General features: G+C 39.6%; 1 protein-coding gene across 1 annotated transcript in view; it reads right to left on the bottom strand.

The window, feature by feature from the left end:
* Positions 1-27,404, bottom strand: part of gbe1a (glucan (1,4-alpha-), branching enzyme 1a) — a 235,988-nt gene that overhangs the window by 85,270 nt on the left and 123,314 nt on the right. The window contains exons 8-10 of the mRNA XM_017681944.2: positions 26,953-27,068; positions 21,336-21,463; positions 15,754-15,852 (exon numbers count right to left, since the gene is read on the bottom strand). Coding sequence (XP_017537433.1) covers positions 15,754-15,852; positions 21,336-21,463; positions 26,953-27,068 — 343 coding nt within the window. The remainder of the gene's footprint in view (positions 1-15,753; positions 15,853-21,335; positions 21,464-26,952; positions 27,069-27,404) is intronic.

Genomic DNA, 27,404 nt, shown 5'->3' with positions numbered 1-27,404 from the left:
ATCTTTTGATGATATTATAGATGATGGAATCCCTAAATTTCTTGCAATTGCTCGTTGAGAAATGTTGTTCTTAAACTGCTGGACTATTTGCTCACGCAGTTGTTCGCAAAGTGGTGAACCTCGCCCCATCCTTGCTTGTGAACAACTGAGCCTTTCAGGGATGCTCCCTTTATACCCAATCATGACACTCACCTGTTTCCAATTAACCTGTTCACCTGTGGAATGTTCCAAACAGGTGTTTTTTGAGCATTCCTCAACTTTCCCAGTCTTTTGTTGCCCCTGTCCCAACTTCTTTGGAACGTGTTGCAGGCATCAAATAAAAAAATGAGTAAATTCTGTTCTTATTTATGTTTTACACAACGTCCCAATTTCATTGGAAATGGGGTTGTAGAACCACAAGTTTTGAGAATAGGTTGCTCATACAGCAATCATTCCATCATAATTATTTTCTATAGGAATGAATAGAGGAATGCATAACATTCTGAAATTGGATCATTTCACTTATATAACATATCATTTTTATACCTTGACCTCTTATTCTCCCACAGTCAGTATATACTTTGTAGCCAAATTCTCCTGGACACTTCTCTTATGTCATCATCATGCAAGTAAGCTAGCAACACCTTAACAACTGCCTGGGATGGCATAGCAAGAGCCTAGCAGTAACTTAGCAGCTACCTGGGAAAACACAGCAACAGCTTAGAATTACCTTAGCAACCACCTGGAATACAACAGCAATGACCTAATAACACCTGACTTTGTCAACAGCTGACTTTGTTCACTCACAAACATTTCCTTTCTAGATATCACTGGATTTTATAAAACTGGTTACTATCTCTTTTCTAAGCAGAAGCACTCACTTCCTGACAAGCTTACATAAGCTTATATAAGCACACCATCAGCTTCTGCTTCCAATAATGATTATTTTTACAATTATTCCCCAGCAATCTGTGCAAATTTCACAGCCAAATTTGGCCAGCACAATCTTGTTGACTAAGCTGACCTCTCTTCTTCACAGCAGCTAAGTGGGAAGAAAGAGGAAGCACAGACCCCTTCACTTCAGGAGACTGAGTTTTCTTTCTGAAAGCTACAGCTAGCTTCATATCTGACAAGTTGACAGATATCAATGAAATCAATCAAAACAAAAGAGTCTATTCACTAACAGTCTAACAATGTGCCAGACTTTAACACCCACCTTACATTGACTTACACAAGCAATAGCTCAGAATCTATACAGACAGAATGTGCTGTATGATACCGCTGTGCTTTCAAGCTATGTGTATTGAATATTTGGTAAAACATCCAAAATTTCTGATAAGGTTCGCTCTCCTCTCATTTCAAAGTAATGCTTGGCGCAAAAATTCAGAAGAACCGAGGAGCACCCCGTCAGGTGATGTCAAACTCCTCAATGCTTCAGTAAAATAATCGGCAGCGCGTCCAATAGCTGCCAGACTTTGTCGAAGCAACAAGGAGGTGAGAGACGTAAACAAAGAAACACATCAAAGTTATTGCCACGGCGCGCTGCGACCTTGAAGGCTTTCAAAAAGCCTGCTGAAAAACAACAACACCACAAACTTTAAAGGTGCGGATGAATTTGAATGTCAAAGCGCAGTGGCTTACCTTCAGAGAACCTTCCTCTTGCTTTTAAAGAGGTGCATGAAAAAGGCTGTAGGTATAGCGCCCAGGTATGCTGTACTTACAGGTGTGGTATGCTAATGCTAGAAATGGAGTAGAATGGGAGGAGATGAAATTATGGCATGCTACAAGAAGTTCTTTCTTGGTCTCTTCAGCCCTCAGGCTGAGTCTGGGCCATTATGTCTTCAAATGAAGCTTGTAGTCTATGCTGCTGGCACTGAGCTCTTACACATTCAGAGTCAGCAGCTGGAGTGAGGAGGTTTGAGGCTGGTCTTGTGAACGTGTGAGCGTTGAGGATTGGTCTGAAAACACTAAACAATTCAATGTTTCTAAATGGTTCTTGTCTTAGATATGTACGGTTCTATAAGGAACCTTGAATTGATATAGAACCTTTACATTATATGGAGGCTGTTTCAAATATGAAACATTTCTTTATGCTCACATCTCATTTCCAAAGTTGGTTCTTTATAGAACTGACCAATGAAAGGTTACTTAGGGCAGAGGTTCTCAAACCAGTCCTTGGGGACTCTCACATTTACCTTTAACCCAACTCACACATAGGAATAGAGGAAAAATGTGGACCATCTGGGATACCTGACGACCTATTGAAGAACTTCTTTAGGGAACCAAAAGTGGTTCTTCTATGGCATTGCTCCAAAGAACCCTTTTGGACATCATCTTTTTTTTAAAGAGTGTACATAAAGCATTGCTCTAAGGGAGAGGTCATTAGGTTCTGCTTAAATGACCTCATATCAGCAGTTCTATGTCAAAAAACATGATTTCGCACTTAGCTAGTTAACCTAAATCAAAAGTCGAGCTTGTCCAATAGGAGAGGAGGTAAAGTATGTTCCTACTTAAATATCCTCACTTTAATTACCCAGCTAACTGAGCAATCCTGCTTTTGTGAAATATCCCCCTGAACTGCAGTGCTAACACTAATACTAAATAAACTACTGGGGTCAAGATATAAATTTAAAGTTTTCATGGGGATGGGTTCATATGATCTTCCACTCTAGTCTTGTTACCACACACAGATTATCTTTTAACTCTCATCTTAAGTCTATCTCAGCAGATAGCCAAGCAGTCTTTAAAGCATAAGAGGGCATTCAGACGACACTTTTCAAACACTTTCTGTTCATTGTCGTCTATGGAGCAATATACTCAGCAACTTAAAATCTCTCTTTTATATTATGCTGCTTACTTTGTGATATCAAATGTTTATGTTGGAAAAACAACTCTTCCACTGAGCACCACAAATATACATCTTGCATCATGGCAGTTGACCAATCAAGATCCAGGATGCTCTCTTCTAGTAACCAAGAAGAGGGCAAGCTTTGGCTGTTTTTGCACACAGGGAGCTGTAAATACTCAGCACAAAGATCAGCACAACCTCGTGAAACTGCTTTCTCATGTCAACCAAATGCCAACTCACCCCCTTAAGAAGTGCATCCTGTGTTTTTAAGCACAAAGCACAGGGCACTTAGCGTTTAACACATCATTGTCTGAACATCCCTGAATGCATTTCTCTTACATTAGTGTTTTACGTTTTTCATGCAGATTTATCATTCAGCCTAACAACAAGATTGCAGTACAATGTACATATGATGTTTGTTATATACATTTGCTTACCATATAGTATAACATGCTAGAGGTGGAGTGTTGGGATGGGATATCATAGTGCTCTTAGATACCCCATCGCTAAATATTCTAGAAGATGATCAACACTTACTGGCTTGCTAAAATCCTGCTTCTATGGTAGTTATAGAGCAGCCAAAGACCGAGAGAGAGAGATATTGTTTATGATGAGATGATGCAAAAAGCCACTGCTCTACAGTCTTAAACATAAAGGTGACAAAAAGAACCGTTCAGTCGTGCGGTTTCAACTGAATTGTTTAAATAACAACACATTCCACCCAAAAAACCCAAAACCTTTTTTATCACTAGTAGAGCAGTAGCATTTTACATCGTCCCACAATAAACCACTGCCTCACTACTGCTGTAATCTCTAACCAGCCCAGCAGATGGCAGGCTGGCAACAGTCACACAGTTGACACTATGGAATCGGACAGATGTCACAGTGAGGACACATCCGTAGATCCAATGCCTAAACACAAGACTTCAGGAAACGGTGCTGTTAACGAGAAGCAAAAAGCGCTGTTGCAACAAAGGCAAGTCAAAGTCACAATGTTTACATGAGTAAACCTACCCCTAGTGGAAGCAGAGAACCATCCTTGGTTCCTCTCTTTATTAAACACATTTTACGCTTAGATCCGTAACTACATGCACGAGCTGCCACTAGAAGAACACCTGCACTGAAGCCAACAGGGAGAACAGGTGCTTCTAGACGAGACCCCGGCTAACAAGGTTATCATGAAGCCTTTGCGAAAGAGCTCACGGGCTCTGCTACTCAGCATTCTGAGTAGAAAGCCTGAGCCATTTCTCGCTTTTCTACCCCACGTACAACCCGTGCCTATAATCACCCGGCTCTTTTACCCTAACTTTGCAGTTTAAAAGAGAAAATGGAAAATACGGAGCACTGCAGGCGCTGCGCCATTAACTCAATTACCACACATGCTGTTTCCCAATAAGCCCCAATCACTAGTGTACCATCTGACATGAGCGAGCTCTCTGCATTCTTGATAAACAAGCCTGCATCCAGAGAAACGGCACACTTTTATTCTGTCTGAATTCTGCACGTCTCTCTCTCTCTCTCTCTCTCTCTCTCTGAATGTGAAAAATAAAAATATCTTTGAGCTTTCTACCAGCTCTGAAAACCTCACTAAGGCGCTCAGTGCCTTCCTCCCACTGAGGAAGATAAAATCAGCTCTATTGTACATTATGTGTTTAATTGTGCATCTGGAGAGCAGTACCAGAGCAGAGATTTTGAGGGCGGTGGAGGGGTTTGGGGGGGTTAGAAGGAGTTATTTAGGGCATTAGACAATTTAGCACAATTTGCTTAAGCAAATTAATCAAATCAGCACCTGAATACAAATTAAATAAATAGTCGTGGTGGAGAGCCAGGGTTTTTTAAGGGCCAATAAGGACATTAATCTGTTTTCTAGTGCCACGGCTGATAATTACAGACAATGGGCCCATTTGCCTCCTTAACCTCACTCTGTATACACACACACACACACACACACACACACACACACACACACACACACACACACACATACACACACACACATCTAGAGAACAGATAAAACATAATGCATCTTTCAGAGAGGAACACACTGAAATTAACTTTGAATTGTAAGAAACTGTAATTGTATTATATTTGGGTTTCATCAAACAAAGTGCATAGAAAAAAACCTAAATTACTGTTTGACAATGCACAAACAAACTTATGCTGGGCCAGATTTACGCTACTAAGCCTTTTACACCAATTTCAGAAGCAACCTGGACAAATTCTACCTGTGTGTTCGACCAAACTGGTACACAAGCGAGTTGTATTTTGTTTATTTCCACTTAAAAACTGTCACCATCTGATAAACAGTAATAACTGATAAACATCACAAAGCTTCTTAAACTTAGAGTGATGATTTAGAACCAGATTTATGTCTAATCTTAATGCATGCCCTGATCTTCAGATCTAAAAAGTATCACAGGTGTTTCTGTCCATCTTTCCACAGCTCAACACTATGAGTCTGAAATGACATATAGCTGTCAAGAAGCTGTTACTGAGAAAAGAAAAGACAAACATTTTGCTAATCGAACAAAGAAGCCACTGGTGTTCTCAGAACAATGGGCTGACCACTGCAGAGTCCAGACCTAAACATCACTGCAATACTTAATTGACATTTTTATACACATATGTACACACACACACACACACACACTGCTACAACTAAACATTTTCGGTAACTGTCAATTAGTCCTTCACATCGGCTTGGTGGAATTCTTACATACAAAAACAGCTTCAACTCTGTTATGTTGGTGGATTTACTTCAATGCTCTTCTTGCTTCAGGTCCTTCCACAACATTTCTAGAGGAAAGGTCAGGACTTTGACTTGGCCATTCCAAAACATTAACTTCATTCTTCTTTACCCATTCTTTGGTAGAACAACTTGTGTGCTTAGGGTTGTTGTCTTGCTGCATGACATACGTTCTCTTGAGTTTCAGCTCATGGACAGATGTTGACATTCTCCTTTAGGATTTGTTGGTACAATTGAGAGTTCACTGTTCCATTAGTGATGGCAAGCCATCTTGGCCCAGATGCAGCAAAACAGGCTCAAACCATGATACTACCAACACTGTGTTTCACAGATGGGATAAGGTTTTAATGCTGGAATGCAGTGCTTTCCTTTCTTCAAACATAACACTTTTCATTTAATCCAAAAACAATCTATTTGAGTCTCATCCTTCTGCAAAACATTGTTTCAATAGCCTTCTGGCTTGTCAATGTGATCTTTAGCAAACTGCAAACAGGCAGCAATGTTCTTTTTGGAGAGCAGGGGCTTTCCCCCTTGCAACCCTGCCATGCACACCACTGTTGTTCAGTGTTCTCCTGATGATGGATGCATGAACATCAATATTAGCCATTGTGAGACAGGCCTTTAGATGTTTAGAAGTTAGCCTTGGTTTCTTTGTGACCATGCAGACTATTACATGTCTTGCTCTTGCTGTGATCTTTGTTGGTCGCCCACTCTTGGGGAGCTTAACAATGGTCTTGAATTTTCTCCATTTGTACACAATCTGTCTGACAGTGGATTGGTGGAGTCCAGACTCTTTAGAGATGGTTCTGTAACCATTTCCAGCCTGATGAGCATCAACAACTCTTCTTCTGTGGTCCTCAGAATCTCAGAACATTTTAGCAACAGGTTTCATGTAGAATAACCCTAACCCTAACCCGTATAATAAAACAAGGTGAAAATTAGTGGTAGCTCATGTTGTAGTACTCAAGTTTGATTTGGGTCTTGTCTTAGTCTCAACATCACTTGGACTTATCTCAGTCTTGGTATAAGGTGGACTTGGAAATCATTTTTGGGACCAGCCTGTCTGAGGTAAATGGAAACTGAATTATAACTGAATATTAACAAAATAAAGAATAAACAGAATAAAACAGTGCTTTTCTTTGCATTAGATGTTCTTTTTCCTGACTTCCTTAATGAGACAGTTGATTTGGCAGCTACAGAGTTCTGCATGTCAGGCTGAAGAGAGGAAAGCTGCAAACAGTGTTCTGGTGGTGTAAATTTGTGTAAATTGTTGGGGTCGAAGGCTTCATTTGAAAAGGCCCTGAGTAAACAGCACAGTTCCCACAATGTGAGGCCCAGTCCTATGTGTTCCCTGCTGTATTTCCTTCATTTCTGTTACACTGGCGCTGAAAATATAAAAATAACTGGTAAGCATTTTTACAGAACTATCAATGAGCTCAATATAAATATTTTTTTATTTTTGAAGATAATCAAGACTCTTTATCATGTTTAAAATTATATTTGGTTAAACATGATTTATAACAACGTTTTGCATAAAAAACTGCAATACCACTACATCCCACTGGTGGGCCACAGCTCAGAGGTTAAAAACAACTGCTGCATATTTTTACATCAAATTTGTTAGTTGATCATTCAGTGATGGCTCAACTCAGCATTATTTGTTAGTTGATGTTCATTGGTTTCAAAATCCAAACATCCCCTTAGGGCAAATCTGAATGTTTATACTATGTTGTCATAATTTTCCCAGTACACCTCACAATGAACCAAATGTCCAAATTGTGCTCAAGGTGTCAATTTTTTGTGTAAACATCATTATTATCTATCACTACATTTACCTACTTGGCCATGGAATTCACCAAAGCTGCACAGGTTGCTACTGGAATCCTCTTCCACTCCTCCATGATGACATCATCTTAGAGGTGTGTTTGGGGTCATTATTGTGTTGGAAAACTAAGACTCAGATTCTGAAGGGAGGGGATCATGCTCTGCTTCAGAATGTCAAAGTACATGGTGGAATTCATATTTCCCTCAATGAACCACAGCTCCCCAGTGCTGGCAGCACTCATGCAGCTGATGCTACCACCACAATGCTTGACTGTAGGCAAGAGACAGTTGTCTTGGTACTCCTCAGCAGGGCGCTGGACACCATCTGAGCCAAACAAGTTTATCTTGGTCTTGTTAGACCATAGGACATGTTTCCAGTAATCCACATTCTTGGACTGCTTGCAAACTGTTTGCGGGCTTTCTTGTGCATCAGCTTCAGAAGAGGCTTCCTTCTGGGATGATGGCCATGCAGACCAAATTGATGCATTGTGCAGCGTATCGTCTGAGCACTGACAGGACCTCCCACTTCTTCGACCTCTGCAGCAATGCTGGCAGCACTCATGCTTCTATTTTTTTAAGCCAACCTCTGGATATGACACAGAACACGCGGACACAACTTCTTTGGTCGACCCTGGTGAGGTCAATTCTATTTCTCACATCCTCAGACAGTTCTTTGCCATGAGGTGCTATATTGAATATCCAGCGGCCAGTATGAACAAATTGTACCCAAATTTAACAGCCTTGCTCCCCATTCAGACCTGGAACCTTGGAACCTTTAGTGAAACACATCACACCAGGGACAATGACACAATTGGGCACAATTTGGACATGTTCACTGTGAGGTGTACACACTTGTGTTGCCAGCTATTTCAACATTACTGACTGTGTGTTGAGTTCTTTTCAGAGAACAGTAAATCTATACTGCTATATAAGTTGCATACTGACTACTTTAAGTTATATCCAAGTTTCACTTCTATAGTGTTGTCCCATATATATATAGCAGCCACATCACTGTAAATTTGTGCTGCGTCTATGGTCCTAAGAGTTGTAATACTCATATGCTTTTGGTAAACTTTTCTTCATATATATATATATATATATATATATATATATATATATATATATATATATAGCATTCATGAGGAGATGCAGCACAAATTTACAGTGATGTGGCTGCTATAATTACTTCAAAATCATGTTGTTTTCTGTTTGTTTAAGCTGGAGTACACTGTTTTAGTGGGAAAGAACAGAATATATTAGCACTATTTTCCCTGTTATCACGAGTGCATTTACAGTTCCACTTTTTCACTGTGCATTTTAAACCCTGTGTCTCACAAGGATAGTGCAATAAGTAGGCGGTCCCACATCTTCACTAATTTGAATGTTAATTTTAGCTGCACTATGATGGCATGAAGGAACATTTTGCACTGTTTTCTTACATTTTTTCACATCTGGCTCTCTGTGGCCATGACACCTGTATAAATCTCCTATTTTAAAACCAGTCAGCATAGCTATCAGCCCTGACTTCTCAGTTGCCTTTGATTTAATTTTGCTGGCTAGTTACCTATTCCGCTTCTGCAAGTATGACTAACCTGGCTTCACTCTCTTTTCCCAAGCAGAGATCAAACTGCAATGCTAATTAGCCCATTGATTTCATTTAGAGAAATGAATAAGCCTAGGGATACGCAACAGCTGGTCTCTTTATGGATGCCTTCTAATGATTTCATTAGGTTTTAGTGAGGTTTCATTACAGATAGTGGACCTTTTCTTTTTCCTTCATTTTTTTTCTTCCTCTTCATGCCCTTCTGTCCTTAATCAGAGCTATCGATTTGGTGCGTGAGACATTTTAATCTTATGAAAGAGGCATGCGTGGCTGCTCTCTGTCACAGCCCAGCAATTCCCCCAATGGATGCAATCCAGAGAAAGAGGCTGATGGGAAAAGGGCACTGGGTAATGACAGAATAACACCATGGCAGAGAGAGAAGAGATGAAAAGACAAAAAGAAGTGACAAAAAGAGAGAAACAAGAGTCTTTTCTCTTGGAGTCACATACAGCAGGACAACTGTATTTGTGTGTGTGGGAATAGTGACCGTTTTTGTTGTTTTGGTGCTGTATTCCAGCCCAGTGAATTTGAAACAATCACTGTGGAGTTACCACCCTTCATCTGTCTCATTTGCCATCAAAGTAACCAAAGTTGCCTGAGTAAAAGTAAGTGAAAGCTGTTCATTTTTAAGCTTCAGAAAACAAGCAGATAACACAATGTTCCAAACATTTAGTTTGCCCACACTTTGCTTTTGTTGCAGCTTCCACTCTTTTTGGGAGACTCGCTTTCAGTTTTTCAAAGAAACTTACAGCGATATTTTTTTAAATAAAGTTACAAGTTCCAAAGTTAAGCCTTAGAAGTTGGTACTATTTTCTGCTTCCCACAAGCCCTTTGTAAAAACATTCAGTGATACTGAGGTCTGGACTGTGGGGAGCCAGTCCATTGCTCTGAGAATACCAGTAGCTTCCTTGTTTGATTTGCACATTTTCTACATAATGGCTTGGTGGTATACTAGGTCTTGCACAGTTATTAGGAGTCCCAGTTTCTATATATCTTGCAATATAACCTTGTGTTTAATAGCCTATTTGACTAGAAATTAAATAAACTAAAGGGTGGTCACTGACTTTCTGTGCAGCACCTCATTTCAAACAACGTAGTTAACTGAGCAGTTGATCAACACTTGGTTTGCAATCAATGACGACCTGAAGTCTGCAACCCATAAACATCACCAGATCCTGGGTGTCTTCATTTTGAGACTCTTTATCTTCACTCATGTCTTCAGCAAGTGAAATGTATACTCATTAGGCTTCAAGTCCAGTGACTGACTTGGTCAGTCAAAAAATATTCCATGTTTTTGTCCTGAAAAACCCTGCAATTCCTTTAGCAGTGTGTTTTAGGTTAATTGCAGCTAGATGAAGCAACAACCACTGAGTTTTAAGGCAGTTGAATCTGAGCAGTTAAGATACTTAAGTACACACCTGAGTTTATCCTAGTGTTGCCACTGACAGTCATCATTAACAGACTGTACCTTGTATTTCTGCACCTCACCATGGTGATGTTTGCACTGTGTAGTAAAACTTCTGAGATCGTACTTTTGTTCTCTTTATGTTAGTCTTTGACTGACTGATGCATTCTGAAGAGTGTTCCTAACCTGCTCACAGGGATGTAGGAAGATGTTTTAAGTTAGGTGTTTTAAGGGTGTTAAAAAGCATATATGTGATGTGAATGATGAGATCATGCTAAATCATTTGCTTTTTTTACCTTTTAATGAAGTGATAGAGGACAACACAGCAATAGAACACGAGAGGGAGTGTGTTATTGCGAAATATCATCACAGCCGTGATGTTATACGCAATAACACACAACCATGAGTGTTCTATTGCTTTTATACAACAATGAAATAAATAAAGTAAGACATTATTCAATTGGGCTGTGAATGTGGTGTTATGTTTTAATGTTAGCAGTTCCTTCTGCCAAATTATAGTTCCTTAACAAGCAGCTTGTTGCTACGTCAGAGTAACGAGCTCCGTTCACTTGCTGCACAGCTGGCAGTTCGTTCTCCAGCTCCTTACACTAAATTCCGACACTCTCATCACCACTGAGCAGGTTTTTTGTTTTTTTGGGGTTTTTTTTAATATTGCGTAAGTATTATGGCTCAATCTGATTTGGACCCTGATATCGGACTACACGTATTGGGTTCATTTCTGGCTGATTCCAGGTTGTTTAGCTTTTCTTCTGGCACAGCTGCCGACTGAAAAGCTGCTCAGTGTTGATGACAGTTTGGGAATTTACTGTAGTCTCATCTTCAGAGTCTGACCAAATCGGCTGTCGGTCAAATGTAATCTTGAAAGTATCCATTTTCTGTTTGTGCGCAAAGTAAGAAGTAAAAATGTTCAAATGGCTTGTTGCGTCTCCTACAGCTGTCAATCTCGTTGCTTAGCAATGGCATCTTAGTTGAGTGATACAGTGTTTGTGAAAAACCAGTGATGTTATTGCGAAATATCAGCATGATTAGAACGTTTCTCAACCAATCAACTTGCAAGTGTTGTATAAACGCATATAACTGACACATCAGACCACTGATGCACATCCTTTCTTTGCTGTCTCATTCTGCATTATGCAAATAACTATGCAGCGACCAATCAGATGTTTGATATTTGCCATCATAACTGATTTTGTCATGTCCACAGTCATGCAATGAGATTTAACATGGGAACTTACACTGAGCAGGAGATATAATGATTCAAAAAACATTAATCTGTCATATTATTTTTTAATCAAGTTTAAAAACAGCTCTGGGCTGCTTTTGGGTTAAAACCGGCCTCTATCTCTACATACGCTTTCTCTATTTGAACCTTAAACTGGTGTGTTTTAGTTACCTAGCCCTGAAAATGTTTTAGTTACCTAGCCCTGAAAATGGCCAGCTGTTGTTGAGGAAAGCAATTCAGGAGTACAATACAAGATAAATTAAGCAATGCATGGCTGAAAATATATAAGAGAAAGTAGAAAAATACAAACTCCACTCAAAATCAAACCCACCAGGGTCTTTGCTAAGCTTAAATTATTAAAAAGTTCATATCTTTGTATTATTATTGAGCCGTTGTTATTTTAGCAGCTGCAGTCCTGAAATCAGGGGATGCTGCAAGCCCCTCAGTACCCCACTTCCCACGACCCTACCTGCTCAATATTTTTCAGTAAGTATTCTTCGATCATCCACCCTTGTGATTTTCTGTGGTTCTTTGCTGTTGTGAATCTACTGAATGTTTTCTTGCTTCTTCACAACGTACCAAGCAGTTGATTCTGACACACCTAAGATTCCTCCTCACCTCTGATTGATTTGTTTTGATTGTTTAGCTTCATCATGGCCTGCTTTAATGGCACTGACAGCTCTTTGATCCTCATGGCATCAGTGCCTGATGTGATAGATAGGCATCATTGTTTGGTGCGATATCAAGAAGACATGTTTGGTGTGTGAAGTATAAAAATAGACAAAAGCACAGACAAAAATCAGGTTTCAAGATGACTGCTACTACTGTTTAGATACAGTCCTATGCTCAGGTTTGAACACGCAGTCAAACTGCATGTTTGGTTGATGTAACTGAAGTGGCAATAAGTTGACATCCTCTACAGGGAGCACACTTAAATATGGCATTTGTTCCATAACTTTTATTGCTCATTTTTTATTTATTAGAGTTTAACTAATTGTATGAGATAAAACATGTGATAATGACTATATACAGTTAGGCCCAGAAATATCTGGACAGTGACACAATCTTCATGATCTGGGCTCTGCATGCCACCGCATTGGATTTGAAATTAAACAACCGAGATGCAATTGAAGTGTAGACTCTCAGGTTTAATTCAAAGGGTTGAACAAAAATATCCTGTGAAACGTTTAGGAATTGCAACCAATTTTCTACTAAGCTTCCTCATTTCAGGCGCTCAAAAGTAATTGGACAAAGTAACTTTGCCATAAATAAAATGTTCATTGGAAGCCATGCATGCCCATGCCATCACACTGCTTCCACCATGTTTTACAGAGGATGTGGTGTGCTTTGGATCATGAGCTGTTCCAAGCCTTCTCCCTACTTTCTTCTTCCCATCATTCTGGTACAGGTTGATCTGTCCAAAGAATGCTGTTCCAGAACTGGGCTGGCTTCTTTAGATGCTTTTTGGTAAAGTCTAATCTTTCTATTTTTGAGGCTGATTAATGGTTTGTACCTTGCGGTGAACCCTCTGTATTTGAAGTCTTCTCTTTATGGTAGACTTAGATACTGACAGACCTACATCCTGGAGAGTGTTCTTCACTTGAGTGGATGTTGTGAAGGGGTTTTTCTTCACCATGGAAAGGATTCACCACTGTTGTCTTCCATGGACATCCAGGCCTTTTTGAGTTCCTGAGCTCCCCGGTGTGCTCTTTTTTTCCCAGAATGTACCAAACTGTTGATTTCGCCACTTCTAACATTTCTGCTACCTCTCTGATGGATTTCTTCTTTTTTTCAGCCTAATGATGGTCTGTTTCACTTCCATTGAGAGCTCCTTTGACAGCATGTTGTGGGTTCACACCAACTGCTTCCAAATGCAAATGCCACACCTGGAATCAACTCCAGACCTTTTACCTGCTTATTTGATGATGAATTAATGAGGGAATAGTCCATGCAGCCTATGAAATAAACCTTTGAGATAATTGTCCAATTACCTTTGGTCCCTTGAAAAAGAGGCAGCTACATATGAAAGAGCTGTAATTCCTAAAGCCTTCCTGAAATTAAAGCTGAGAGTCTGCACTTTAAGCCCATGTTGATTATACAACTGTATCTTGAATATGTTTTGATAAACAGCTAAAATGCTAAAACTTGTGTCACTGTCCAAATATTTCTGGGCCTAACTGTATGAGCCTTAGCTGTTGCAATGGTCTCATTTTATATTTCATTTTGTTCCCAATATGTTATATTCAGTTTATAAACAGTAATTGTGCATTAAAATTGCATAAGTGTGTTCTCTGCAGAGAATGTGTTCATTTACTTTCACTTAGAAAATCAGCAAAACATGTCCTTTAACCAGGGGTGCCACAACTTTTGCATACAACTGTATGTGATATACCTATTTTTATAGACAGCAGTATGTCATGCAATATGTCTGAAGTGAGTCTATACCCAAGTGCTTGACACATTATTTGAGTCATATGTGATGTTTTAGTCATGGAGTCCTGCAGAAATCACTGGTGACTATAAGCTTCCATTGCTTATTAGCAACTTTAGCCTCATAGCTCCAGTGCTAAAACTAAACAAGCAAACATCAGACACCAAATAAAGTTAAGGCTGATTGACCCCATTTGGGCTAAAGGAGAAACTGCACAGATTCGATTTTTTGCCAGACAGTCACTTTAATTGATGAGCTACCGTCCAAAACCTTTCAAACCTCTGAATTTCTCATCTGATGTTGAGAGGACAAGTCGCTCACTCTTACACTCTGGAGCTCAGTGTCACAGTGTGTCAGTACATAAAGCTCATTACAGCTTTCAAGCAGTGACTGATCAGAGGGGAGGGATGCACTGTGATCAGCAAAGGATGTGATAGAAGGACAGATAAAAAAAGCAGGTGACCATGTGAACTGAGATGACCGGCTGAGTTTGATTACCCTCTGAACTCAAACAGAAAACTAAATCAATCCATTTCCTTTAACATTCGAAAAGGACCTGGGTTACAAACCTGCTCCACATCAAAGGAAGGCTAAGTAAATATGCTCAAGCTTGCATCCATACATGCTTATACAGGACAGAATTGTGGATAGCATAACAGAAAACTGCAACATCAACATCATCGTTACTGGTATTTTATGGCAGGTAATTGCAATTGTGTTGGAACATAAACAGACAAACACTCTGTGGTGTGCTAGGTCAGGAGTTTTGAACTGGAGAGCTCTGTTTTTAGTTTTTTTTTTGTTAGGATCTGTGCTGCTGTATTTTGTAGAGCTGTAGATGATTGATGTTTTTTTGAAGCCCAGTAAGAAGAACATAACAGTAATTAACTCTGCTTGTAACAAGTGCACAAACAAAACTGAGCAATATTCTCAAGTGTTAAAAAGCTACTTTAGTGACTAGATTTACAGAGATTGAACAGAGCTAAGTTTTCGTATTTTAGGTTTGGTATACAAAGCTAAACAACCTAGCTTCTTATAAAGCAGCTTTCTCTAAATTTTAGTACCAAGGATCAGCATTTAAGTTTTTTCTTGATTTAGTTGTAGGAAATTTGGTGACATCCATTGAGAAAGAAGAGACATGTATAACTGTGTTTTATTACCATAGCTGTAAAAATTGATGACATCACCTAGAGGTAACATGTACAAAGAGAATAACAAAGGCCCCAAAACTGAACTTTGTGGGACGCCACGGGAAATGTCAAATTTTTTGTGTGGGTCACCTGGTCATTTTAGATGATAAATAAAATTGGTTTCTGCTTCCTATCACCACCACAGTAAACTACATCTGAGCTGGCAAGGTCTTGGTACAATGCTCAACTTCACACCAACGCTATTAATGTTTTTATTTAAATCTCACTTATAGCAGAAATGTTGAAAATACAATGAAATTTTCCTTTAAAGGCCTTAGTGTTCATCTTTAAACAAAGTGTAATGATTCAAATGGTTTGCTATCGTTCAGTTATGTCCATTTGTATTGTTTTAAAAATTCAGATTAACTGATTAATCATCAAAATAGCACTTGATTTGATTAGTACTCTGAATTTGACAGGTTTGAAATAGTAAGTAACTTGGTGACAGATACTGCCATTAATGTCAAGAAAGAGGCTTGCTTACCTGGATCCATTTATCAGGAACGGCCATGGCCAATCGATAATCGAAGCCCAGCCCGCCCTCTTGGATCGGTCTGCATAAGCCTGGCATCCCCGAAACATCCTGCATATCATTCGCACGAAAACACACCAAATGGAAGCATGAACAGCAAAGAAGGGAGCTCAACAGGACACGTTAAGGATGGTCAAATCTCTAGCCAAAATCTAGACCCAAAAGTACTAAAGAAGCTGCAATTTTCTAACTCTGTGTGTGTGCAGTACATCGCCCTATTGATTAATCACATGGACAGATGGGCAGAAATTGCACCAATTTGAACATTAGGAGAGAAACTGCTCCAACGGCTGCTTTCATTACAGGCAGCATGGCTCTGGGGTGAGTCAGGAGAGGTAATGGTGAGAGCGAGTGGGAGAAAAGCAGAGGGAGAGGAAGAGGAGGGGAGGAGGGAGGAGAAGTGGAGAGAAAGAAAGAATAGAAGAACGAGAGAAAACTGGTGGGCGATTGGGAGCGCCGAAGGCAGAGCTGGAGGGAGGCGCAGGATTGTGCTCCTGAAGAGCTCCCTGTTCTCCTCACTAACCACTAGGTCCTAATTACCCAATTATCCTCCCTGTTCCATTAACTTCACCATTCCACCTCCATTTCTCTTGGAGTTAATGCTTTAAATAAAGGCGCTGGGAGACAGAGACAGAGAAAGAGGAAGAGGCGAATCAAATGAAATTTCCATTTTGAAAAAAGAGGGGAAAAAAGGATAAGTAGAACAGTAATTGGTCGAAGAAAAGGGGAAGAAGTTAGAGAGGCTCTGGAGAGGAAGGGGGGGCCTAAAGACCTCCAAAGTAGCAATGAACTTCTGTCCTTGGGTTGGTTCTCCCCTTATTAAGAGGGTGAAAGAGTGAGAGAACTCACGGCAAAGCCGATGCAAATATATATATAATAACTGCATAAATGTGCAAATAAATTTTTCATTTAAGATAGTATCTGACTTTAGCATTTACTATTTGCTGAATTTAACATATTGGAAAAAAATAAATCAGAAAATGCAACCTGTGCAAAGTTATGGCATATTTTGTCCTTCAGGTTTTAGTATTTCCAAAAAAAAAGCGCTCTTATATGTCATTGGACTTTGATTACAGCACACATTTGCCATGGCACTGTTGTGCCAACTTTGTGAAGTTGCTCCATTTACTTCCAACTAGGGTTGCACTCATCATTAGCCAAGATATTATAATGACAATTTGAGAATCAAACCACTCCATAATGTCTTCTCCAGCACATACCTTCTAAAGCGGTTAAGGTCAGGCCTCTGTGGTGGCCTATTCATGTGTGAAAATGATTCCTCATGCTGCTGAAATCATTCTTTCACAATTTAAATCCAATGAATCTTGGCATTGTTTTCCAGGAATATGCCAGTGCAATCAGTGCTATTGATGGGATAACCTGGTCATACCGTTCATTTGAGTAATCAGCTGATTTCATTATATTCCCATACAACTTCTTATAGAATAAAATAATGAGAATTATTAATATGCTGTTTGATTTCAAACCTTTTGGACATAACTGTGCATTTGTGCAAATACACTATATAGCCACTGTATGGCCAAAAGTATGTGGACACCTGACCCTCCCATATATGTGCCTGTTGGACGAATATTTTTGTACCTATTATGTTCTTCACACATTGTGCGCAATTTATTTATGCAATTTATTCTAACAACATTAAATTAATTCAAGACTGCGTATAACTGATATCTTGCAAACCAAACATGACGTGAAAATGCAACATTATTTTATCGCTGTTCAATTTTGCTCTGTTCAAACTTTCAACAGCAACATGAACTCTTGAACCGATCACGGTCATCTCTGGCGTTGGCATGGCAACAACCAAGATGAGAAACTGGCTGTGAAGCAGATATTAGAACTTTTTCTCAAATGCCAAAAGGATAAGAATGCCAAAACAGCTACAAAGGTGCTTAAACTGGGCTCCAAACATTCAAATAGTGTATCAGGAGGCACTAACAGTTTCAGCTTCTGAATGAAGTGCTAAAGTCTACATGCTACTTTTCCTTTTCCAAAATGGAGAGTAGCGCAGTGTGGCCGTTTACTGATACTGTGAAGGGCAGTGCATATTTTCATATTTTCACTTGAAGACTTCTGTTTGTTTTGTGCTTCATCTCATGTGGAGCTCCTTTACTAAAAGCATCTCAAAGTGAGTTAAGTGATTATAATGATTTAGCTAAATGAGAAAAGCATTATACACAATGCAACAGGCTGCCCTGTTTGTGAGAAGCAAAGGACCTTTTGATAAATATTTTGGCCACTGTTTCTTGCGACATGAATGACTTGGTGAAATGTATAGTATTGATGTGAACAAATTTTGGAGTGTGGGAATTTGTGCCCATTCTGTTAAAAGAGCACTTGTGAGGCAAGGCAATCATGTTGAATGAGAAAGCCAGGCTCGCAATCGATGCCCCCATTCATTCCAAAGGTGTTTGACGGAGTTGAGGTCAGGACACTGGAGTTCCTCCACACCAAACTCATCAAACCATGTTTTTATGGAGCTCACTTTGAGCACAAAGGCATAGCCGTGCTCAAACAGGAAACTGCTGCAGCACATAATTGTCTAAAATGACACCCTTCACTAGAAATAAAGTGCCAAGCTAAAACCCTGTACACTACCCTCAGACCAAACTTTATTTTTGGCACCCTGCAACCTGACAAGTAGTTCTGCTGGCATTCACCATACCCAGAATCCTTTATCAGACTGCTAGCTGCTAGACAGTCAAGCATGATTCACCACTACAGAGATCACATTTCCACCTCTCCAGAGTCCAGTGGTGGCATGTTTTACACCACTCCAGCTGACGCTTGGCATTGCACACTTATTTCTTGTGGCTTATTTATGTGGCTTTCAGGAGCAGTCTGGAACTCTATAGTGAGAAATGAAACAGCAGTTAGGTGATTTTGGCTACGTTTACACAGCAGTGGCCCAAATCCAATCTTTTTCTTCATACACTATATTTCCAAAAGTATTCGCTCATCTGCCTTCACACTCATAAAATTGAGTGAGATCCCATTCTTAATCCATAGGGTTTAACATGATGTTGGCCCACCCTTTGCAGCTATAACAGCTTCAACTCTTCTGGGAAGGCTTTCTACAAGGGTTAGGAGTGTTTTTATGGGAATTTTTGACCATTCTTCTGGAAGGGCATTTGTGACAGTGTCAGACACTGATGTTGGACAAGAAGGCCTGGCTCGCAGTCTCTGCTCTAATTCATCCCAAAGGGTGTTCAATCAGGTTGAGGTCAGGACTCTGTGCAGGCCAGTCAAGTTCTGGTGTGCAGTCATGTTGGAACAGGAAGGGGCCGTCCCCAAACTGTTCCCACAAAGAGCATGAAATTGTCCAAAATCTCTTGGTTTGCGGAAACATCAAGAATTCCTCTCACTGGAACTAAGTGGCCGAGCACAACTCCTTAAAAACAATCCCATACCATAATCCCCCCTCCACCAAACTAGACAAGTCAGACAAGTACCGTTCTCCTGGCAACCACCAAACCCATCCATTGGATTGCCAGATGGAGAAGCATGATTTGTCACTGCAGAAAACATGTCTCCACTGCTCTAGAGTCCAGTGGTGGCGCTTTACACCACTGCATTCGATGCAAACTCATTCCATTAAGCTCTCTATGCTGTTCTTGAGCTAATCTGAAGGCGACATGAAGTTTGGAGGTTGCAGAAAGTTGGTGACCTCTACACACAATATGCCTCAGCATCCGCTGACCCTGCTCTCATTTTACTCTTTGTGGCTGAGTTGCTGTCATTCCCAATCGCTTCCACTTTGTTATAATACCACTGACAGTTGACTGTGGAATATTTAGTAGTGACGAAATTTCACAACTGGACTTCCTGGGCATCCTATCACGGTACCACGCTGGAGTTCACTGAGCTCTTGAGAGTGACCTAGTCTTTCATACATGTTTGTAGAAGCAGTCTGCAGGCCTAGGTGCTTGGTTTTATACACCGATGGCCATGGAAGTGGTTTGAACACCTGAATTCAATGATTTGGATGGGTGAGTGAATACTTTTGGAAATGTAGTGTAACACAGATGTGTCATCTGTGTGTCAGTGTGAACAGCAAAAAACAGTGAATCTGACATTTTCAATTCTGATTTTTATATGTGAAATCCGTATCTGATCTGCGGTAATATGACTCTGAAGAGCCTGATCGGAATTCATGAGACTTTTACGTCAGTCCAACTTGACATTCGTCATAATTTCACGCTGCTGTGATAAGGCTAATGTTTCTGCACCAAAAAATTCGAAGAGACTTATCATAACTGCTACATGTTCAATGAGGTTTCAAATGAAATGGCCGAACACAGCCAAGGGGAAAACGTGGCTGCAGTGTAAAAAAAAAAAAAAAAAAAGGAGGAGACACAAACCAAAGAAGTGGCTGTAGCCAAATAATGTGCCCTTTTACAGAGAACTCGAACACACTGTGGGTGATGAACCCAGCTATCAACCACTGGAACTTTATAATCACTCCTGTGATGCTGGCAAAGATGAAACTAAAAGCTTTGGGAGCAACACGAGCCACGAGCCACATGAATCATTGTTCTTTTGCGCATACAGGTCGGTTTAGGAGCTGATCTGTTCAGACTAATGTCGCATACAGGTCACATTTAAAAGATAATGTGAAAAGCCTATCAAAAAATTTGGATTCGGTGAGAAAATCAGATTTGGGCCACTTTTACCTGCTGTGTAAATGTAGCCTTTATGCGTTTGTGTAGTCTACTGCACAATAACATTTACAGTTGACTGGGGCAGATCTAGCTAGTGGAAATCCCCCAAACTGATTTGTGGCAAAATGTGGAATCCTATGACAATGTTTAAAGTCACTGAGCTCTTGAGTACAGCCTATTCTATTGCCAGTGTTTGTCTGTGGAGATTGCATGGCCATGTGCTTGGTTTTATATACCTATTGGCAATGACTGTGGCTAAAAAAAGAGAGAAGGAAGTCAATAATTAGGAGGGGTGTCCAAATTTTTTTGAGTGCTAACAAAAGTTACTAAACATCACCAAATGGAATGTTCTAAAAGTTTGTTTGATGGTCTAAAATGTTGCAATATTGGCTAGTAGACAGTAAAAGTAAACAGCCAATTCAGTAACATCCACTTCAATGTGTTGTGGTTATTAAGCGTATGTTTAGCTGTGAGCAGTGGATCAGCCACTATTGGATGCAATTCTCTAATGTGTATGTTTTGTCTGTGTGTATTCTTCACTTGTGCAGTTGCTTCAGCTGTTAAAGCTGTTATTTCAGTCTTGCGGGCTGTGTTTAATTGGATATCTGCTTTATGATGCTAACCACGTATCTGTTCTTTTGTGTTACTGGCTCTGCACGTTGTGCACTGTTTGAGATGTTTTCTGCACTTGCTCAGGGCCCACAGATGAAAACTCCAGCAGACTTGCAGCAATGTCCAAGAACATGCATCAGCAAATAAAGGAAAGTACATCTAAAATAGTCCCACGCCATCTGCTTTATCTGTGGTGGACAGCCTAAAGCTGATAGGAGTGGATGGGCCAAAGCCCATTACCTCGGCTATGGTGATACATTCTGGGTAGAGTTTGTGCAGGGTATAATTGGACAGCATGAGATGCACCACAGCGTCTTCATCCACATGCATGCCAAAGTAGTCGCTGTAACTCCCTGAAAATGACACACCTGGATAAAAAAGAATAAAAAGAAAAGAAAACAAGCATACATATGCATATAGAGGTGAAACAAAACCCTGGTTCTAAGCAATTGTAACTTAATAAGACAAGCAAAAAATGTTCTTAATGTTAGGTTTGGACTATTTATAAAGAGCCAAAAAAAGAAATGAGAATTTTATATATAGCAATGCACAGCATTTAAAAGGGCATATGTTCTTCATTTTTTGTGTATTTTATTGATTTTTTGGAAGTTTGTTTATATGGGTGTGTGGGCCAAAATTTGTCAAAATTCATTTTTACATGATGCTTTTCCAACTTCTCTTGGTCCCTTGAGAATAAAACAGGTTCTTTTAGTCACTGTGCCTTGGTATAGCACTGTGAAAAAAGAGAGCAGCCCTCATTTATTAATTTATTCGTTTACATGACTTTCAATCAAACGTATATTTGGGGGGGGATGACACAATTATACATTTTTCTAATCCGCTTATCCTTCTGGGTTGCGAGGAGAGCTGGAGCCTATCCCAGCAGTCATTGGGCGGAAGGCAGGATACACCCTGGGCAGGTTGACAGTCCATCGCAGGGCTGGACAGAAACACTTGTATATTTTTTCAGAAGCAAGAGTGGAGCTTGAGTATCCCTCAGTTATGAAAGTTTTAAGTACTGTTTACATGATGGAGACAGTTTTAATGGCCTATCAGGTGTTTCATGGATGGTAAGAGTCCCTTTTTCTCTATACCATTGAATCATTTTTGGAACCCCCTTCCACATCCAAATACATTATCATAGATCAACACTCCTCAGAAATAGCTTCTGAAAAATGCATAACGGAAATCTAATGATCATTTTGGTAAATGAAGGGTCTCTATATATATGGTGGAGCTAACCTGCTGTAGGCTGAATAGGCCAGTGTTGTTGTACTGTGTTCGGCTCTGACTGCAGCACTTCTCTCCACTCTCACTTATTTTGCACAAACAGGCAGACTGCGGCTGTTTACAGTGGCTTTTAGGTTAACGTCATAGATAGAGTCCTTATGGCAGATCTGCCATTGCAATATAGTAGATTCTGTACATGTCTGTACTGAGACTACTTTGAACCATGATAATTCCACTTTTTAAGAGGAGAAAAAAGGGTAAAATCACTACAGGAACAGGACTTGAAAAACACATTTGTCAATATGGGGCAGTGTGATGACTAAAGAGCAGGTTTTTTAGTGTTTTGAGATGTTGCTTCTATTTTAGCATTAAAAAGTGACTCACAATTTACTAAAACTAGGTGCAGCTGTAACGCGGAGCGATGAGGCAGATGCATGTGCGGAGGTAAGCGACTTTTTTTAAGGGCAAATCCAGGGTCATGGTCAAGACAGTCCAGGGTCATAGAGCCAACACAGATAGATCGGGGGGCAGACATGACATAAACCAGAATAAACACAGCAAACAGAGACCGGCCAACACAAGAGGCAAACACAAGGCTTAAATACACAGGAATAACGAGGGTCAGGTGCAAACAATCAAGGGCGGAGTTACAAAACAAGGGGCAGGACTACAGATACCAAAACGCACACATGGAAGACCAAAACAAAGGAGCACATGGAGTAGAGGGAGGAGCCAACCGTGACAGCAGCAGTTTTTTAGGATCTATAATAAGACTCTGCTCTTTGTCTCATTTCACATATATTTACAGGCGTTTTTCTCAAATGCACGAAATGCTGGGAGGAGACAATATGTGTCTTAATTAACCATCTTAAGAAACTGGAAACCTATAATCAAACAGTTTTAGGAAAAATGATGTTGCTGCTTAACCCTTTAAGGTATATTGAACGGCTCTATCAAAGAGCAGGTTTGGCCTAAACAGTGATTTGAGTTTTCTTTTCCAAAAGATTATTGCTGTGTTATTCCTCACAGAAATGTGAGTCGCCCATCATACACATAAGAGGTTATGCTTAAATCACACAGATCTTATACAGCCAAGATGCATTCCATGAAAAAATTAAGGATTTTACTGTTTCACACAATTTCTAAAATAAAGTTCAGCTCATCCCACCAGCCAAAATCAAACATGTTTCAAAATAGAAAGTAAAAATTAATTTTCAAACAAATTTTCTTCAGTTTTTGATATAGCATCTTGACATATTTTATTTTCTCAATATCATGACTCCTGTGTTGAAATAATCATTTACAATCCCAGTTCCAAAAGCATGGGAACTGCTCATAAAACAGAAAACATCAATTGATATATTTTGCTGCACATGTATTAAATTGAAAATGCTACAAATACACAGCATTTAATAGTTTACCCTGTGAACTTATCTTATCTTATCTTATGATGTTAGCAACACATTCCAAAAAGTTGAGACAGGAGCCCGTGTACCAATGTGCTACATCACCTTTCCTTTGTTAGCATTCTTGGTCTTCAGCTGTGCAGCTATACATAGCCTTATTACAGTATCATATTTTAAGCTTGATAAAGTCTCATGCGTTTCCTATAAAAGACAGTTCTTGACTGCAGGCAAGTCTACAGCACCTACACTGCCTGATTACACTGCCATGCTGTTGTAGTGGGCAGAATGTGGTTTGGTGTCATGTTGAAATATGTCAAGACATTTGTGGATGCTGTTAACATATGACTTACACTGTTCATGGCACAGTCCTATGTTACATTTGTGAATGCATTGACAGTATTTATTGACAATAGTTTGCTAAAGTATTCCTCAGCCATGTGGTGATATTCATTACAGACACATGGTGGTTTTAATGCAGTGCTCTTTGAGAGATTTAAGGTCATGGTCATTCATTTGTGGTTTCTGGCCTTATTCTTTGCATACAGACATTTCTCTGGACTGCTTGAATATTCTGATGACATTATCCACTGCAGAGGATGAAATACCTTACAGTTTTGCGATCACACTCTAAGGAACATTAATCTTATACTGTTGAAATTTTTACTGATGGATTTTTGGCAAAGTGGCCTTTGACCCATCATCACTTATAAAGGACTAGATCTTTAACAGATCTAGATGTGCCTTTTTAGCCAGGCATGATTTCATCACCTGTTTAAGGTGTTTGACATTTCTCAATGCTTTAATTTGGACTCAACCTACTTTTTGGAGCCGATTAGGCTACTTTTATTCAAAAGCTGAGCCGAACTCTCAGGACCAAGTTGACCTTTTGACTTCTAGGTAGGGCTAGGGAGAATCACCTCCCTTCTTTCTCAACCTGCACAAGTATGTCTGGAGACTTTTGACTTAATAAGCAAATTCTAGATACAAACCAAGTTACTAAGACTTTTGGAAATTCTCTATTGGGATCTTTCTCTTTCCTCTCTCTCCCACTACCCTCTGCACATGAGCACATTCCATAAGTCATAAATTCATTCAGCTCCTTTCAGATACTGAATTATTAAAAACAGTTCCATTCTCCTGCTCTCTGCCGACCTATATGACATGCTACCCTTTACTCAAATGCTAAATTCAAACAATTCTCCTTTCCTAATCGAACTGTGAAAGAATGCCCTCTATGTGTCTGTTAAAATATCGACATGTAACTCATAACTAATATTTCCCCATGCAGATTGTCAGATTAATGCATTTCGTAAATTGATACTAAAATTCCCAAGTTTTGATCTTTATTTTACGATTCATAAACTGTACTAAAATTTCTCTCACCGAGATTATTATTTGATAGTTCACAACTTCTTTGAATCAATTTATTGATGAATTTATCAGTTTGTTTTTAGCATCAGTCGCACAGTAATCTGACAGAGTTGTTTATTATTAGACGGATTGCATTTACATGTTAAATAGACTAATCAAGCTGTGTTTGTTTCAAATTGCGTAAGAGTTTTGATGGCTAATGGTAGATCATTGTGAAAACTTCTAACATAGTTTAAGAACTACTGACAGAAATAAAACAGCGCCGACTTGCAAGCCATCACGTAAGTTTGTTTCAGTGGCCTGGTGTGAAACTGTGGCCTGACGTAACCAGCCACGGCTGGTGGGAGAGTCTGCCATCCAGGCTTCACATCAGTAAGGCACTCTCACTTCTGTAGCTATATGATTCAGTCTCGATGCTGTGTTACTCTCCTCCCCTTTTAATTTAAACCTAGTCATTACACTTATTACATTCTGCATACTACTCAAACCCCATAAAATAGCTATTTCCAAGTTTCAGCTAACTACCGTATGTTCATCTAATGAATCCCATGTCTCTAGTTTCTCACTGGATACCTATTAATCTATCATTTAGTGCCTTTTAACCTTGTTGTTATGAATGTTATCACATTTGGTTGTGTGTGTAATTATCACAGTTCGATTAATTGATCACTGGCTACAGAATGAACCTGACCTGAGATGATGTTGAGAAATTGAGTCAGTGTTTGAACCTTAAACAGAATGAAAAAACATTTTTTCTCCCTCCTGGCAGAAATGGGTTTACATACAAAAAAAACCAAAACAAAAACACTGGTCATACAAAGATTTCCCATCAAATTAAATATTGTGATTTTCTAAGTGAAAGTGAATTTAACACATCCTCTACAAAGAACATACGTCTGCACAAGTTAATGCTCAGTTTTAGTTTACCATTTTGGAAAATGTGCACCATTCTTGTACATATTTAATGTTTTATTTTTTACAATGCATTAAATTCAGCAAATAAATAGTAAGTATGCAAAAAATTGTACAGAAGTGTGTTAACAACAAAAACAACCAAAAAAAAAAAATCAACAAAATTAGTAATTTTACTAGGGTGCTCAAAATTTTCCACTGTACACTCACTGGCCACTTTATTAGGTACACCTAATAAAAGGTTGCTTTTCCTTGATAGTAAAAGGTTAGACCCCCTTTTGCCTTCAGAACTGCCTTAATTATTCATGGCATACTTTCAACAAGGTGTTGGAAACGTTCCTCAGAGATTTGGGTTGGTTATTTGAGTTACTGTCGCCTTTCTATCATCTCGAACCAGTCTGCCCATTTTCCTCTGACCTCTCACATCAACAAGGCATTTTCGTCCACACAACTGCCGCTCACTGAGTATTTTCTCTTTTTTGGACCGTTCTCTGTAAACCCTAGAGACGGTTGTGTGTAAAAAACCCAGTAGATCAGCAGTTTCTGAAATACTCAGACCAGCCTGTCTGGCACAAACAACCAGGCCACATTCAAAGTCACTTAAATCACCTTTCTTCCCCGTTCTGATGCTTGGTCTGCACTTCAGCAAGTTGTCTTGACCACCTCTACATGCTTAAATGCATTGGGTTGCGACCATGTGATTGGCTGACTAGGTATTGTCTAAGCAACTGAACCTAATAAAGTGGCCGGTGAGTGCATATGGATGATGAAGTTGAGCCTGTGTTCTTTTACATAGTAGCTGTAACTCTACATGTAACTCTATAGATAACTATATTGACCACCCCATCAGAGCAAAGTGCCATTAGACTGTTGGTAATGAGCGCCTCGCTTAGTAAACCTGCCTCTAAATTCCTCCACTGAGGTAAAGAAAGTCTTACCAATGCCATGATGATGGTAGAGCATGGATGTAATGCCATCGAACCGGAAGCCATCAAAACCGTACTCATCCACCCACCATCGCAAGTTGGACAAGAGAAAGCGTGACACCTCCCAGCTGAAAAGAAAAACAAATCAAAACAGTAGTGTTATAAGAAAAAATGACAAAGAAACAGAAACAGCAGTTTGTTACACTGTCAAGAACTTTTTTCTAACCAATATAGATCAAAGCAGCAACTGGAATGTGTTTTTTGAGACAAAGCGTTTCATTTCCTCTAAATAGACGACTCAGCTGACCCAGCTGACCCTAAGTTATTTTGCTTGGTTTTGGAGGGAGTATAGATATCTTCATTCATCATCAAAGAGAATGTACAGTATTAGAAGTCTACAAGGAATAAGTGTAACCAAACTTTCCACAGGAATTATCTCTTGAGAGAGAGAGCAGAGAGAGAAT

Source organism: Pygocentrus nattereri, chromosome 18, assembly GCF_015220715.1.
Source record: "Pygocentrus nattereri isolate fPygNat1 chromosome 18, fPygNat1.pri, whole genome shotgun sequence".
NCBI lineage: Eukaryota > Metazoa > Chordata > Actinopteri > Characiformes > Serrasalmidae > Pygocentrus > Pygocentrus nattereri.
The sequence above is the reverse complement of the archived record's forward strand: the minus strand, read 5'-3'. Positions and strand labels throughout refer to the sequence as shown.